The 10213-nt window shown below is 51.7% G+C and overlaps 3 protein-coding genes across 3 annotated transcripts; 1 reads left to right on the top strand and 2 right to left on the bottom strand.

Moving 5' to 3' along the window:
* Nucleotides 1–3271: 3271 nt before the first annotated feature.
* Nucleotides 3272–3869, bottom strand: A1O5_01911 (uncharacterized protein; the record flags this gene model as incomplete). The annotated part of the gene is made up of 3 exons (XM_007742527.1): nucleotides 3272–3534; nucleotides 3604–3757; nucleotides 3807–3869. The coding sequence occupies 3 exons, from the start codon at nucleotides 3867–3869 to the stop codon at nucleotides 3272–3274; spliced, it is 480 nt and encodes a 159-aa protein (XP_007740717.1).
* A 922-nt stretch (nucleotides 3870–4791) lies between these two features.
* Nucleotides 4792–5247, bottom strand: A1O5_01910 (uncharacterized protein; the record flags this gene model as incomplete). Its single annotated transcript, XM_007742526.1, has 1 exon — nucleotides 4792–5247. The coding sequence occupies one exon, from the start codon at nucleotides 5245–5247 to the stop codon at nucleotides 4792–4794; it is 456 nt and encodes a 151-aa protein (XP_007740716.1).
* Nucleotides 5248–6021: 774 nt separating this feature from the next.
* Nucleotides 6022–10099, top strand: A1O5_01909 (uncharacterized protein; the record flags this gene model as incomplete). Its single annotated transcript, XM_007742525.1, has 7 exons — nucleotides 6022–6081; nucleotides 6148–6705; nucleotides 6762–6905; nucleotides 6983–7622; nucleotides 8205–8458; nucleotides 8512–8976; nucleotides 9038–10099. 7 exons carry the CDS (start codon nucleotides 6022–6024, stop codon nucleotides 10097–10099), a joined length of 3183 nt encoding a protein of 1060 aa, XP_007740715.1.
* Between the last annotated feature and the right edge of the window lie 114 nt (nucleotides 10100–10213).

The following is a 10213-nucleotide window of genomic DNA, read 5'->3' as shown; positions in this document are numbered from 1 at the left end:
ATTGGAGTGTTTAAGGTCCGTCACTATGACGGTCAGTATAACTCAGATGCCTTGGAAAGAGGAAATCAGAAGAAGAATCGCTGGATCCCGTCTTTCTCATATACACTGATCATCCTGTTCAGTTGTGGGGAACCCGCCCGCTGATCAAGTCCACAGTAAGGCGTACAGGCCATGGTGACATCGTCCCATAGATGACAGAGGGTTTGCAAGATGAAGACCCCCGATGCAACTGCCTTTCCGATCATCCATTGGCAGGTATTGGGCTTCTGGAAGCGATCGCAAGCATAGCGGGCGCCACTTCACCTGTAGGCAAAGCCCTTGGCAGCGGAGAAATCTCCACCTCACCAAGGAAAAAAGCGTGCGGGTTGAAATTGGCAGATGTCATTTGGTGTTGCCTAGAAGTATGTCTAAGTGACCTTGGTGTGCTTGTTTCCCTGAAACCGACTAATGAAAGTTTACATAGGCCTGGGCTCCTGGACTCCTAGTCGTCTTATACACAACTGAGGGTGAATATTCAGTATGCGGCTTCGGAAGAGCCTGGCTTCTAGACTAGCTTCTAGAAATGAGATGAGCATCTCAACTATCAAGGATGATACAACCGGTAGACACTTGTACAGTGGACTGGGAGCCACCGCCAAAACTTTGACCAAAGATTGGATAGGCGGGGAGTGGTTGAGTGGAGGAAAAAAAGACGGATTACCGCCAAGATGTAACAGCGGGAATGGACTGCCAAGGCGCTCGGTGGATGTCCAAGGGCGGAGATCATCCTTGGCCTGCTCAGCGGGATCTAGAGATTCGCCCTCCGGGATATCAAAGCCGACGTCAGCCCTTTTTCTGGAGAGGCTACGTCATCTTCGACATGAAGGGACAGGAGGAGGGTGGAGAATGCTTGTTATTGCCGCGAAGATGTAGAGTAGCGCTGGAAGGTCCCCCGAATCTGGACTGCAGAATGCGCTGGTTAGCGTAGGCGACGTAGATGGGGAGTTGGATTGATCAATGGCAGAAAAATAGACCAAAGCCTCAGCATCCAAGTGAGCAGAAAGTTAGATTGCTCTTTGATGTTGTCGAGGTTGAAGGTGCCGACGTGCAGGTGCAGCCCGTCGTCTGAAGGACGGAAAAGGGTGCACCAAGCCCATGATGACTGCACATGTACAGGGTATGGCACTCGACATAGGCTCTAGCGACGCTACCCCAACAATGGATAGACGAAGGAGTCGGCTCGTTAAGCTGAGTTAGGGGAATGAAACGCAGGTTGAGAAGAAGTGCCCTATTCAAGTATGTCATATTGAGCAAGTTTCAGTAGGCAACTTGGCTGAGAAAGGCTATGAGACAAGGAGCATGTGTGCTGTAGCTGGCGCCATCAAAGAAGACTGCAGTAGGACTCCTACACATCTCGACATACCAATGTGCAAGTGCTTCCCAATCATCAAGGTCTGATCCCTTCGATCTCTCAGCCTCCACTCAGAGGATAGAACCAATACCTCCAATGCCTAGTTCAATACACCACAAGATGAAACTTTGAGCCCCATGCCTTTCGTTGGCCGCAATAGGATCCATACCACACCTTCGTGCCACCTTCAATCGTACATTTTCGCTACGTCTAGCACGCCATTGGTTCCCGATCTAGCCTCAGTCAGAGAACCCTTTCACTCGTCTTCCTCATCTAATTCACCCCTCTTGCTATCTTCTCTTAGATCTCAAACTTCGGCAAAGGTGATACCGTTCGCATCCCAGACGAGCACCTACGCAAAGGTGGGCAGTGAACCAGACGTGAAAGCGAAAGATGACTCATTCCTTTTTGGACAACCGTATAACAGCCGCTGTGCCTCATTGGATTACATTCCGTGCAGGTGCATGCGATAGGGGATGTTGGGTTTATCATTCTGCATGGTATCTCGACCGTGTTGTTTTTCTGCTCGATGGTCTTTTTTGTCTTTTCGATGGTCTCCTGACCCAAAAAGTCATCCTTGCCTAGCGCCGCAAGGAGAATATCGGTCTCGTTCGACGGGACATCGCCATTGACCACGTCCATGACATATGTGAGTTCTGGCATTGCCACTAAGCGCTCCTCATCATCTTCGGCATCATCGTAGTACTGTCCAAACTGGATAAGCTCTACCCAAGGGTAGGGCTCAAGTTCTGATTGTTCCGGCCAACGGTGGAAACAGTACGGAGTCCATCAGACGGCCGAGAGGCAAAAAATCCGGTCTCTTCAATCCATTGGCATGGCTCCGGAAGAAAGGGCTCCGCTCGGGGGCTTAATGGCTGCGTAGAAGAGCCTAAATTTTTCACGAACCTCTCTTTGAACGTCTGTACAAACCTTTAAAAAAGCAAAAGGATTCGAAGATTTGGATTCGAGGGCTGTGATATCACCTGTCCCGTTTATGAAGCGTCGTTCGCGTTCGATTTTGCTGAGGACAAATTCATCAATCTTGAGCCGAATGTCTGCTAGAAGTGTAGAGAATGTGACCGGATTGTCTGTGGACGTCTCTTCGCGACCTGAAGGCGATACAGGTGCCATGATGCCAATATGAGAGTTTGCAGTTTGGGAATCTGGTGAGTTGAACAGAGGAGTTGCCAAGAGCTCACAAAGTAGTGGGATGAGGCGAGAAGAAAAGATAACTTAAGAGGTTGAAGGCAAGGGAAGAGACAGGAACACGCGTGACAATAACATGGGTCTTCACTACGAGGCCCCTTTCACTTCACCGACAGGGTAGGAATGGACCGGAATCAACAAGGACTTATACTTGAAACTGACCGTAGGTGTTTTGCATAAAGTATATATACTGAGAGATGATGGAGATCTCAACCTTGGAGAGGTCGAGGACAAAATCTTCACAAGTCTCTGAATAAACGATGACGCTCGAGTAGTCAAGTGCAAACGCACAGATATCCCAGGTCGTGTGACATAATCACAGAATTTCCATTCTAAACAATTATCATTTGATTTGATTTCACCTGTCACATTGCTAGACACCCGTTATTACGGCTAGCTGCCTAGCAACACTTCATCCCTATACCGAGCGCATGGTAATCTGCATAGTGGGGATCTCTGAGACATAAAGGACAGCCTCTTTCGCCGTTTTCGCCAGCTGACTCCGCATGAATTTCAGATCCGGATGTTGATCAACCGTTAACGAGTTCTGTGTTTCGTCCTGATGCTTCCCCGCATCCTCCGTCTACACACGACTGCGCCGGTACCATGGGCGGCGTACGTATCTGGCAGCCTTGGTAAGCACATACTGACTCCTATGAATTCTTGTGGTCAATCTTACGCTCCGTCAGCGGGAGCGGCCGCAACAGTCTTGCGCCTCTCTCGATGAACGAACCAGATGCCCACCAAGGCGCTGAAGATCCAGAAAATCGCAGATAAGAATGAGAACGCCTCAGCAGACCTATAGCGACCGCAGAATCCGTGGAAGCTGATTTGATTCCAGTCGAAGGTGTCTCCATCGCAGCTGGTGCCATTCGCCCATTCGACGAGGAGCCCAAAAGAGGCGAACCAGGCAAACGACAGGATGATATCCATAGGCCCTGTTTGAAGAGCAACCGGTTATTAGTGTGTATTCCCTTATGCGCCACATTATGCTGTCTGGGGCTCACAGTGAAAGAAGCCGCCTGCGAATGGGAGCAGCCAGAGTAGACCAAGAAGAAGAGAGATTCCAGCCAGAATTTCGATGTAGATGAAACGCGCAAGGGGCCAACCATTGCCGTGGCGGTAGTCATCCAGGTAGGAGCCGACGATGCCCGCAACGATCTGAGCACAGTTAGAGAATGATGGCGAGATGGGAGGAAGCTGCACTTACACCAGCGAAAGCGAGCTCGCAAACACGCAGACCCATAGACACGACTCTGGACACGACAGGCATTTTGACGATGGGTTGATGGTTTCCTGGAGAGGGAGAGAGAAGAGACACCACAAGATGAAAAGATACTATCCTGAGATACAGACAAGGTCAGAGGAGAAATGCCTACCAGTTGAGGGAGAAGCGGCACCTTAAGAATGAAGAGTGGTTCGTGAAACTAGGGTGCGAAGTGGTAACAAGGAGACACAGAGATTCCCCATTTGCCAGCCACCGTTGCTGCCGTCATCGTAGACCGGCACGGTATTCGTTGCACAGAACAGCCATCCATGCCTTGCCTTGATTTTGGGCCACGCCACATTGTGTGCTGTCCGTCCCCAGAGTCCAAGACCCTGGCGCGTGACATGAAACGCGTTGAGAAGACCTGACAAGACGTCATTGGGAAGTTGGGAAAGGAAAACATGCTACCAAAACCGGGCAGAAGGCTTGAGGCTCACCAATCCCAACCGCCATGGGGGAGATGATCACGGATAGGATCTGACAAACTGGCAAGGCTGAATGTGGTGAAGGAAGCTTTTAGAGAGAGCAAAAACTGGTAAGCGAGCAGCCGGCGGGTGGAAATCAAGTCCATTGCAGGTCGAGATGTCGGTTTGTCACGAGGTGCATGACGTAATAAGAAGCACGAGGCTCTCGTTCTCAGCCTCGTCTCAGTCATGGTTCCCATCTTGGCATCTTGCCACCTGCACCTCAATGTGCCTGTTGAGACTGACCAGATGTGCTGGATAATGGATAGCCCTTAGTATTCCCGCTCGGCACTCAATTCATTCTGATCAACCCGAAAAAGAGAATCTCCCGACCACCCCACCGACACCCTTACCTTCCTCCTAACACAAACACAAGGTTGCTCTCGATCAACGCCTGCCCTATTTCTCATCCCTCATCCTTCCGACTCCTCCGCTCGCATCTCTCGCTTTTGTCCAATGTGTGTTCAGTCCAACGCCCTCGCCTTCTCCTTCACCTCGTTCCCAAAGTCAAAGGTCCCGCCAAACAAGATCTGCCTGCTCGTATTCAGAATGATATCCGTGATCATGACCGTACGTCCAATCGCATCCCTCCATTTTTCGCCGAAGCCGCCCACGTTCATGCGTGGGTACATATCATCGCTCATCAAGTCTGGATTCTCTTGCACTTCCTCCGCCTGCGAAATTGCCAGCGCCGGTGATATCTTCTCTGCATCTGGCGGAAGGATAGGGAGAAGGTACTCCTTGTAGGTTCTCAATTCGAAGTCAGTGACATTGTAGAGTGTCGGATGGGTTTTGGTGCGGTCAGGAAGGCCGGCGGTGGTAAGATTCGTGGCTGGGTGAGAGAGGAGAGCCCGGATTAGAGCTGCATGTTGGGACGCAATCTCAAAGCGTTCTCCCGGAGAAGGAGGAGTTGAGGCCATGTTCTTTGATGCCCCTGAATGCTGAACCTGACAGAGAATGATCAATCTGAGCTGCGAAATGATGCGCGAGCGAACATCACGATGTATGCTAAAGAGAAGAACTGAACACAAAGGGCAGCAATTGTAGCTGCGGTCGGTAGGGGGTAGTCACACTTAGTTGTTTTCGGCCGGAGACAGGGACTGCAACTCGGTGGGGTGAGGGGAGGCTGGGTATTACTTGGTACATATTCGGTCATGATCGCGCCTGAAACGCGTGAGTAGAGCGCGTTTCAAGTCGCCAAGGGATCGACAATAAGGGCAAAGGCCAAGAGGCAACTCCGGCCCCTTTGCTTCTTCCGTTGATTGCCTCTGGCGACTCCTTCGTCTACCTGGATGTCGTCGATTGTACTCCCGTACGTTCTTTCTCGCGAGGCCCTGTTATATTCGAAGCCCTGTTCGAAGCATCAGGCAACGCTTACGCACGTAAATGAGCCCTTATCCACTCCTGGACTACCGCCCCCAGACCGGGGCCAGATGACTAACGGGCAGCATTGGGGTCTGCAATGCTTTGCTAAGGTACCGTGTACCGAGTACCCCTTAGCCTATAACGCTGTCGTGTTATTCTCGGTGAGTTCTTGACTCGAAAGCCTGCGTTTGCTCGACTTCACTAGTCCTATGAGGTATGTGAAGAGAGTCGCCTTTGACCTCAACTTGGACAAGACGAGTCTCCAAAGCCGTGACCGGACCTATACGAAGACTCGATTGATCAAGCTCCGAAACGATCAACGCCAGGCGATGGTCAATAATGGGTTTCCCAGCAAAGCCTGCGCCAACTGTCAGAAAAGAAAGATCAAGGTAAGCAGTATTGATGCAATGCCGGGACACTTTTGTCAAGCATGTGGATAACACCTTTTGAATCAGTGTGATCAAAGCAAACCGGCATGTCACCAATGCGTCAAGGCTCACTGGTCTTGCCCTGGTTATCGGTCAGGCGTCGACCTCTGTTTTCGTGATGAAACCAAAGGCGTCACACGGAAATACCAGGCCTATCGACCAAAGCGTCCCCGCATGTCGGCATCGGATGCAAGCTCTGGAGAATGTTCCCCCAATTCGAATGCCTTGAGTCCAGACGTATCACCGAGCAGGCTGGACATGGACGTGATGACGCGAGCAGTATCGTTCTTCTTTTCTCAATATGTTCACCGACCCCTGGCATCCTCCGAGAGATTCCAACCTGGACCCTTCGAATACCTGCCATCTCTGTACGCACGGAGTCAGCCGGACGGTCCCTTGGTTACGATCGCGCATGCTGCTGCGCTCGCCAGTTTTGCCAACGCTGGGAACGTTCCGAGTTGGATGCAGCAAAGTCACCGTTTGTTCGGGCTGGGGATTCTGAAATGTAGACATGCACTTGCGAACCCGGTAGATGCAAAGTCAGACGACGTCCTTGCCAGCATTATGCTTCTAGGGATATATGAGGTGAGCGATCAGAGCTTGCATAAACCGAGAGACGGCAAGTAACATTTGAGCGGCAGACTATTGCCCTTAAAGGACGAGAAACTATGAGGGCTTGGAGTCAGCATATACTTGGCGCAGCAGCCCTGATCGATTTCCGTGGTCCAAGCCAGTTCCGAGACAGGGTTAGCATTCAAATGTTCCTGCAGATTCGGCGCCTCATAGTAAGTGCAATCTCATGTCAGCTTGCACCTGGCGGTCGCTGGTTGCAGAAGAAGCCTGCTGAATACAATTGCTCCAGGTCCTTTCAGCATACCAACTCCAGAAACCTGTGCCTTTCTCTCTGAAGAAGTGGTCGACATGGTTGGAATGCGCCGATGTTGGAGGAAATTGCGAAGTTGTCCATCTTTCTAATCGACTTTCGGAGATTGTCGAGATACTTGCATCTGTTCGGTCACTGATCAGAGCATCCCAGACGCGAGATATTATTGCCGTCTCATCCATGCTTCTACCAATCGATAGCATGCTCCAGAGCTGGCAAGACCAGCTCCCCATGTCCTGGGGGTCCAGATCTGATCCCGCTCGCTGTCTTGAGGACTGTTCCCTACACAGTCATTTCGAAGGAATGCCATTTGAGGTCTATCCCGATCTATACATTGCCTCGCTCTGGAACAACTACCGTGGCGCCCGTATTTTAATCCACGAAACGCTTTTGTCCATGGCAACCTCCGCTTCCAACACAACCACATTCGATACCAAGCAACTATGCGCAACCATCAATCTCTTGCGCCAGATGACCGCTGAAATCTGCCTGAGCGTTGACTACCATCTGAGACCAGGCCCGAATGCCTCACCATACAACTCTAGTTGTTATCAGAATGAAATAGCCACGGACTCAATTCCAGGTAGTGAACTTCTTCTCTGGCCCCTCTTCATGGCTGGTATGTTACCTACGACAAGCCTTGAACGAAGGACTTGGATCTCGTGTCAACTGAGTCGAATTGGCACCAGCCTGGGCATTGGACTCGCCCTTTCGATGTGTCAGATTTTGTGCCACAAAAGAGACACGATTCCCTTCTCGCACAGTGAGTTGTGGGCGTATGGTGATGATCACTTTGAGTGTGTGTGCTACTGAGAGGAAGCTGATGTACATCAAATGAACTGCCTGCATCTCTAAATTTACGGCTGAGAGCTCATGTCGGATATTTGATGCCGAAGGCCCCTGAAGACCGACTACCTCGCATCGTCCTCCCCCTTGTCGAAACAAGTGATTGGTTGATAGTAAGGTGAAAAGCGGTTACCGTGCCTCCACTCGCGGACCTTGATTGGCTGCTCCGCAAGGCTAACCAAGAATGGACCGGGTGCCCATCCTCACCGTCTTCAATGGCCGCTGTTGCTAACGACGAGCGAACCGAATTTGCATTGTTATGGGCACCGCTATTCTCTGCAGCACGCCACTTGGCTTCACAGTCCTGTGCTCCAAATCTACCTGTTGAAATCCCCACCACTGTCCGTCTCAAAAGAGGAGCCTCTGCATGCTACAAATAGAAGGCAGCTCCTTGAAATCATCGATGTCGACATATACAACTCCAGTGGCTATTCTTGCTACGTCAAGAGCCAAAGACGAGCCAGCAACTTTAGTCGGTTTTCCTTCGCTGAGAATATGCTGCTCTCGTTGCTTGTGGCTGCGATTCTCGACTTCTGCTGGGTTACGCAAAGTGTCAAGTTGCCTGTCGTCGACCTTGGGTATGGGCTCCATCAGGCAATAGCATACAACGTGGGCAAATATCAATTTTCTCTCTGAAATACGAGTTGATTGACCATTTACAGGACTCTTTGGACTTTTATAACTTCTCCAACATCCGATATGTTCGTGCTCCAACCGGCAATCTTCGCTTCACGGCTCCCCAGCCTCCATTGGCGAACAGAACTGTTCAGAACGGCAGCTCCGGCGGGACCTGCCCTCAGTCATACCCTGTTTGGTATCTCTGTGGCTTGGCTCTGCTCAGCGGCTCCATCAACTCCACCGATGCATGTGATGCTAGCCTCATTCCCAAGCCTGACTCCACAGAACGAGAGGATTGCCTGTTCCTAGACGTCATCGTTCCCAAACAGATTTTTGCCGACGCCAGCACAAAACAGGCTACAGGAGCGCCGGTGATGGTTTGGGTATATGGAGGTGGATTCACTTTTAGCAAGAAATATGAGGATGGAAATCCCGCTGGCCTTATCCAGAGAAGCCGGGAAGAAGACCCCAGTGGCAAAGGGGTTGTCTACGTCACCTTCAATTATAGGGTAGGATTTCTCTCTTGTACGTCTTGCCTTGTTAAACATCTCTAACGTCGGATGGATTTAGGGTGGTGCATTTGGGTTTCTGTCAGGACCTAACGTCCAATCCAATGGGACGGCGAACGCTGGTCTGCTCGATCAGCGAATGGCGCTCGAGTGGGTGCAGCACTATATCCATCTCTTCGGAGGCGATCCAAAGCAGGTCACCGTGTTTGGACAATCCGCTGGTGCCGGGTCCATCATGCACCAGATCACAGCATATGCAGGCCTGAAGGGTCCTGCGCCTTTTCGGAGAGCAATTCTGCAATCCCCCGGATTTGAACCATTCCCCAGCCACTGGGAACAGGACAATCTGTTGCACAAATATCTCGGACTCCTCAACGTGTCGACGATCCAAGAAGCTCGCCAACTTCCGTTCGCTTCTCTCTCGGCCGCCAATGTGGAACTCGTTGCGGGATCGCCGTATGGGACGTTTACTTTTGCGCCTGCGGTCGACGGGGATTTCGTACCGTCGCTGCCAGGCAACCTGTTGGCACAGGGGAACTATGATACGTCGGTACAGATCATGACGGGCTTCAACGCCCACGAGACGCTCTACTTCACCGACCCGGACAGTACCAACAACTCCATCTTCGTGTCCAGCATCTCTAGCACGTTTCCCGGCATCCAGCCCTCGGTGGCCAACTACGTCGCCCAGGACCTCTACCCGCCGATCTTCAACGGAAGCTACCCTTATGCGTCGTTCTATGAGCGGGCCGAGCTGACGCTGCAGGAAAGCGCCTTCACATGCAACACGTTCTTCCTCCAGGAGGCCGCGAAGCTGGCGGCCGGGTACGGATACCGCTTCAGCGTCCCGCCTGCCTACCACGGCCAAGACGTGGCCTACACGTACTACAACGCCGCTACGGCGGGCCACGGCGTGAACGCCACGATCGCCCTGCTCATGCAAAGGTTCTTCACGCGCTTCGCGCTCAGCGGCGACCCCAACCGCAAGGGGGACGCGGTCACGATCCCAGTGTACCAGCCATCCGACAAGATCCTGGACCTGAACGTGACGGGCCTGGACGTGGTCGCGGATCCCAACGACAACGCCCGCTGTCGGTGGTGGCAGAAGTCTCTGTACTACTGAGGTGAGAAGAGAAGTTGGTCGTTACAGCCACGGGAGGTGAGGGAGGAGGAGTTCCGCTAAGAAGCAAATCGTTTTACATGACTTTACGCTATTTACGTAAAGTGTCCACTGTCA

The sequence above is a fragment of the Cladophialophora psammophila genome (assembly GCF_000585535.1).
Source record: "Cladophialophora psammophila CBS 110553 chromosome Unknown aczJe-supercont1.2, whole genome shotgun sequence".
Taxonomy (NCBI): Eukaryota; Fungi; Ascomycota; class Eurotiomycetes; order Chaetothyriales; family Herpotrichiellaceae; genus Cladophialophora; species Cladophialophora psammophila.
The sequence above is the reverse complement of the archived record's forward strand: the minus strand, read 5'-3'. Positions and strand labels throughout refer to the sequence as shown.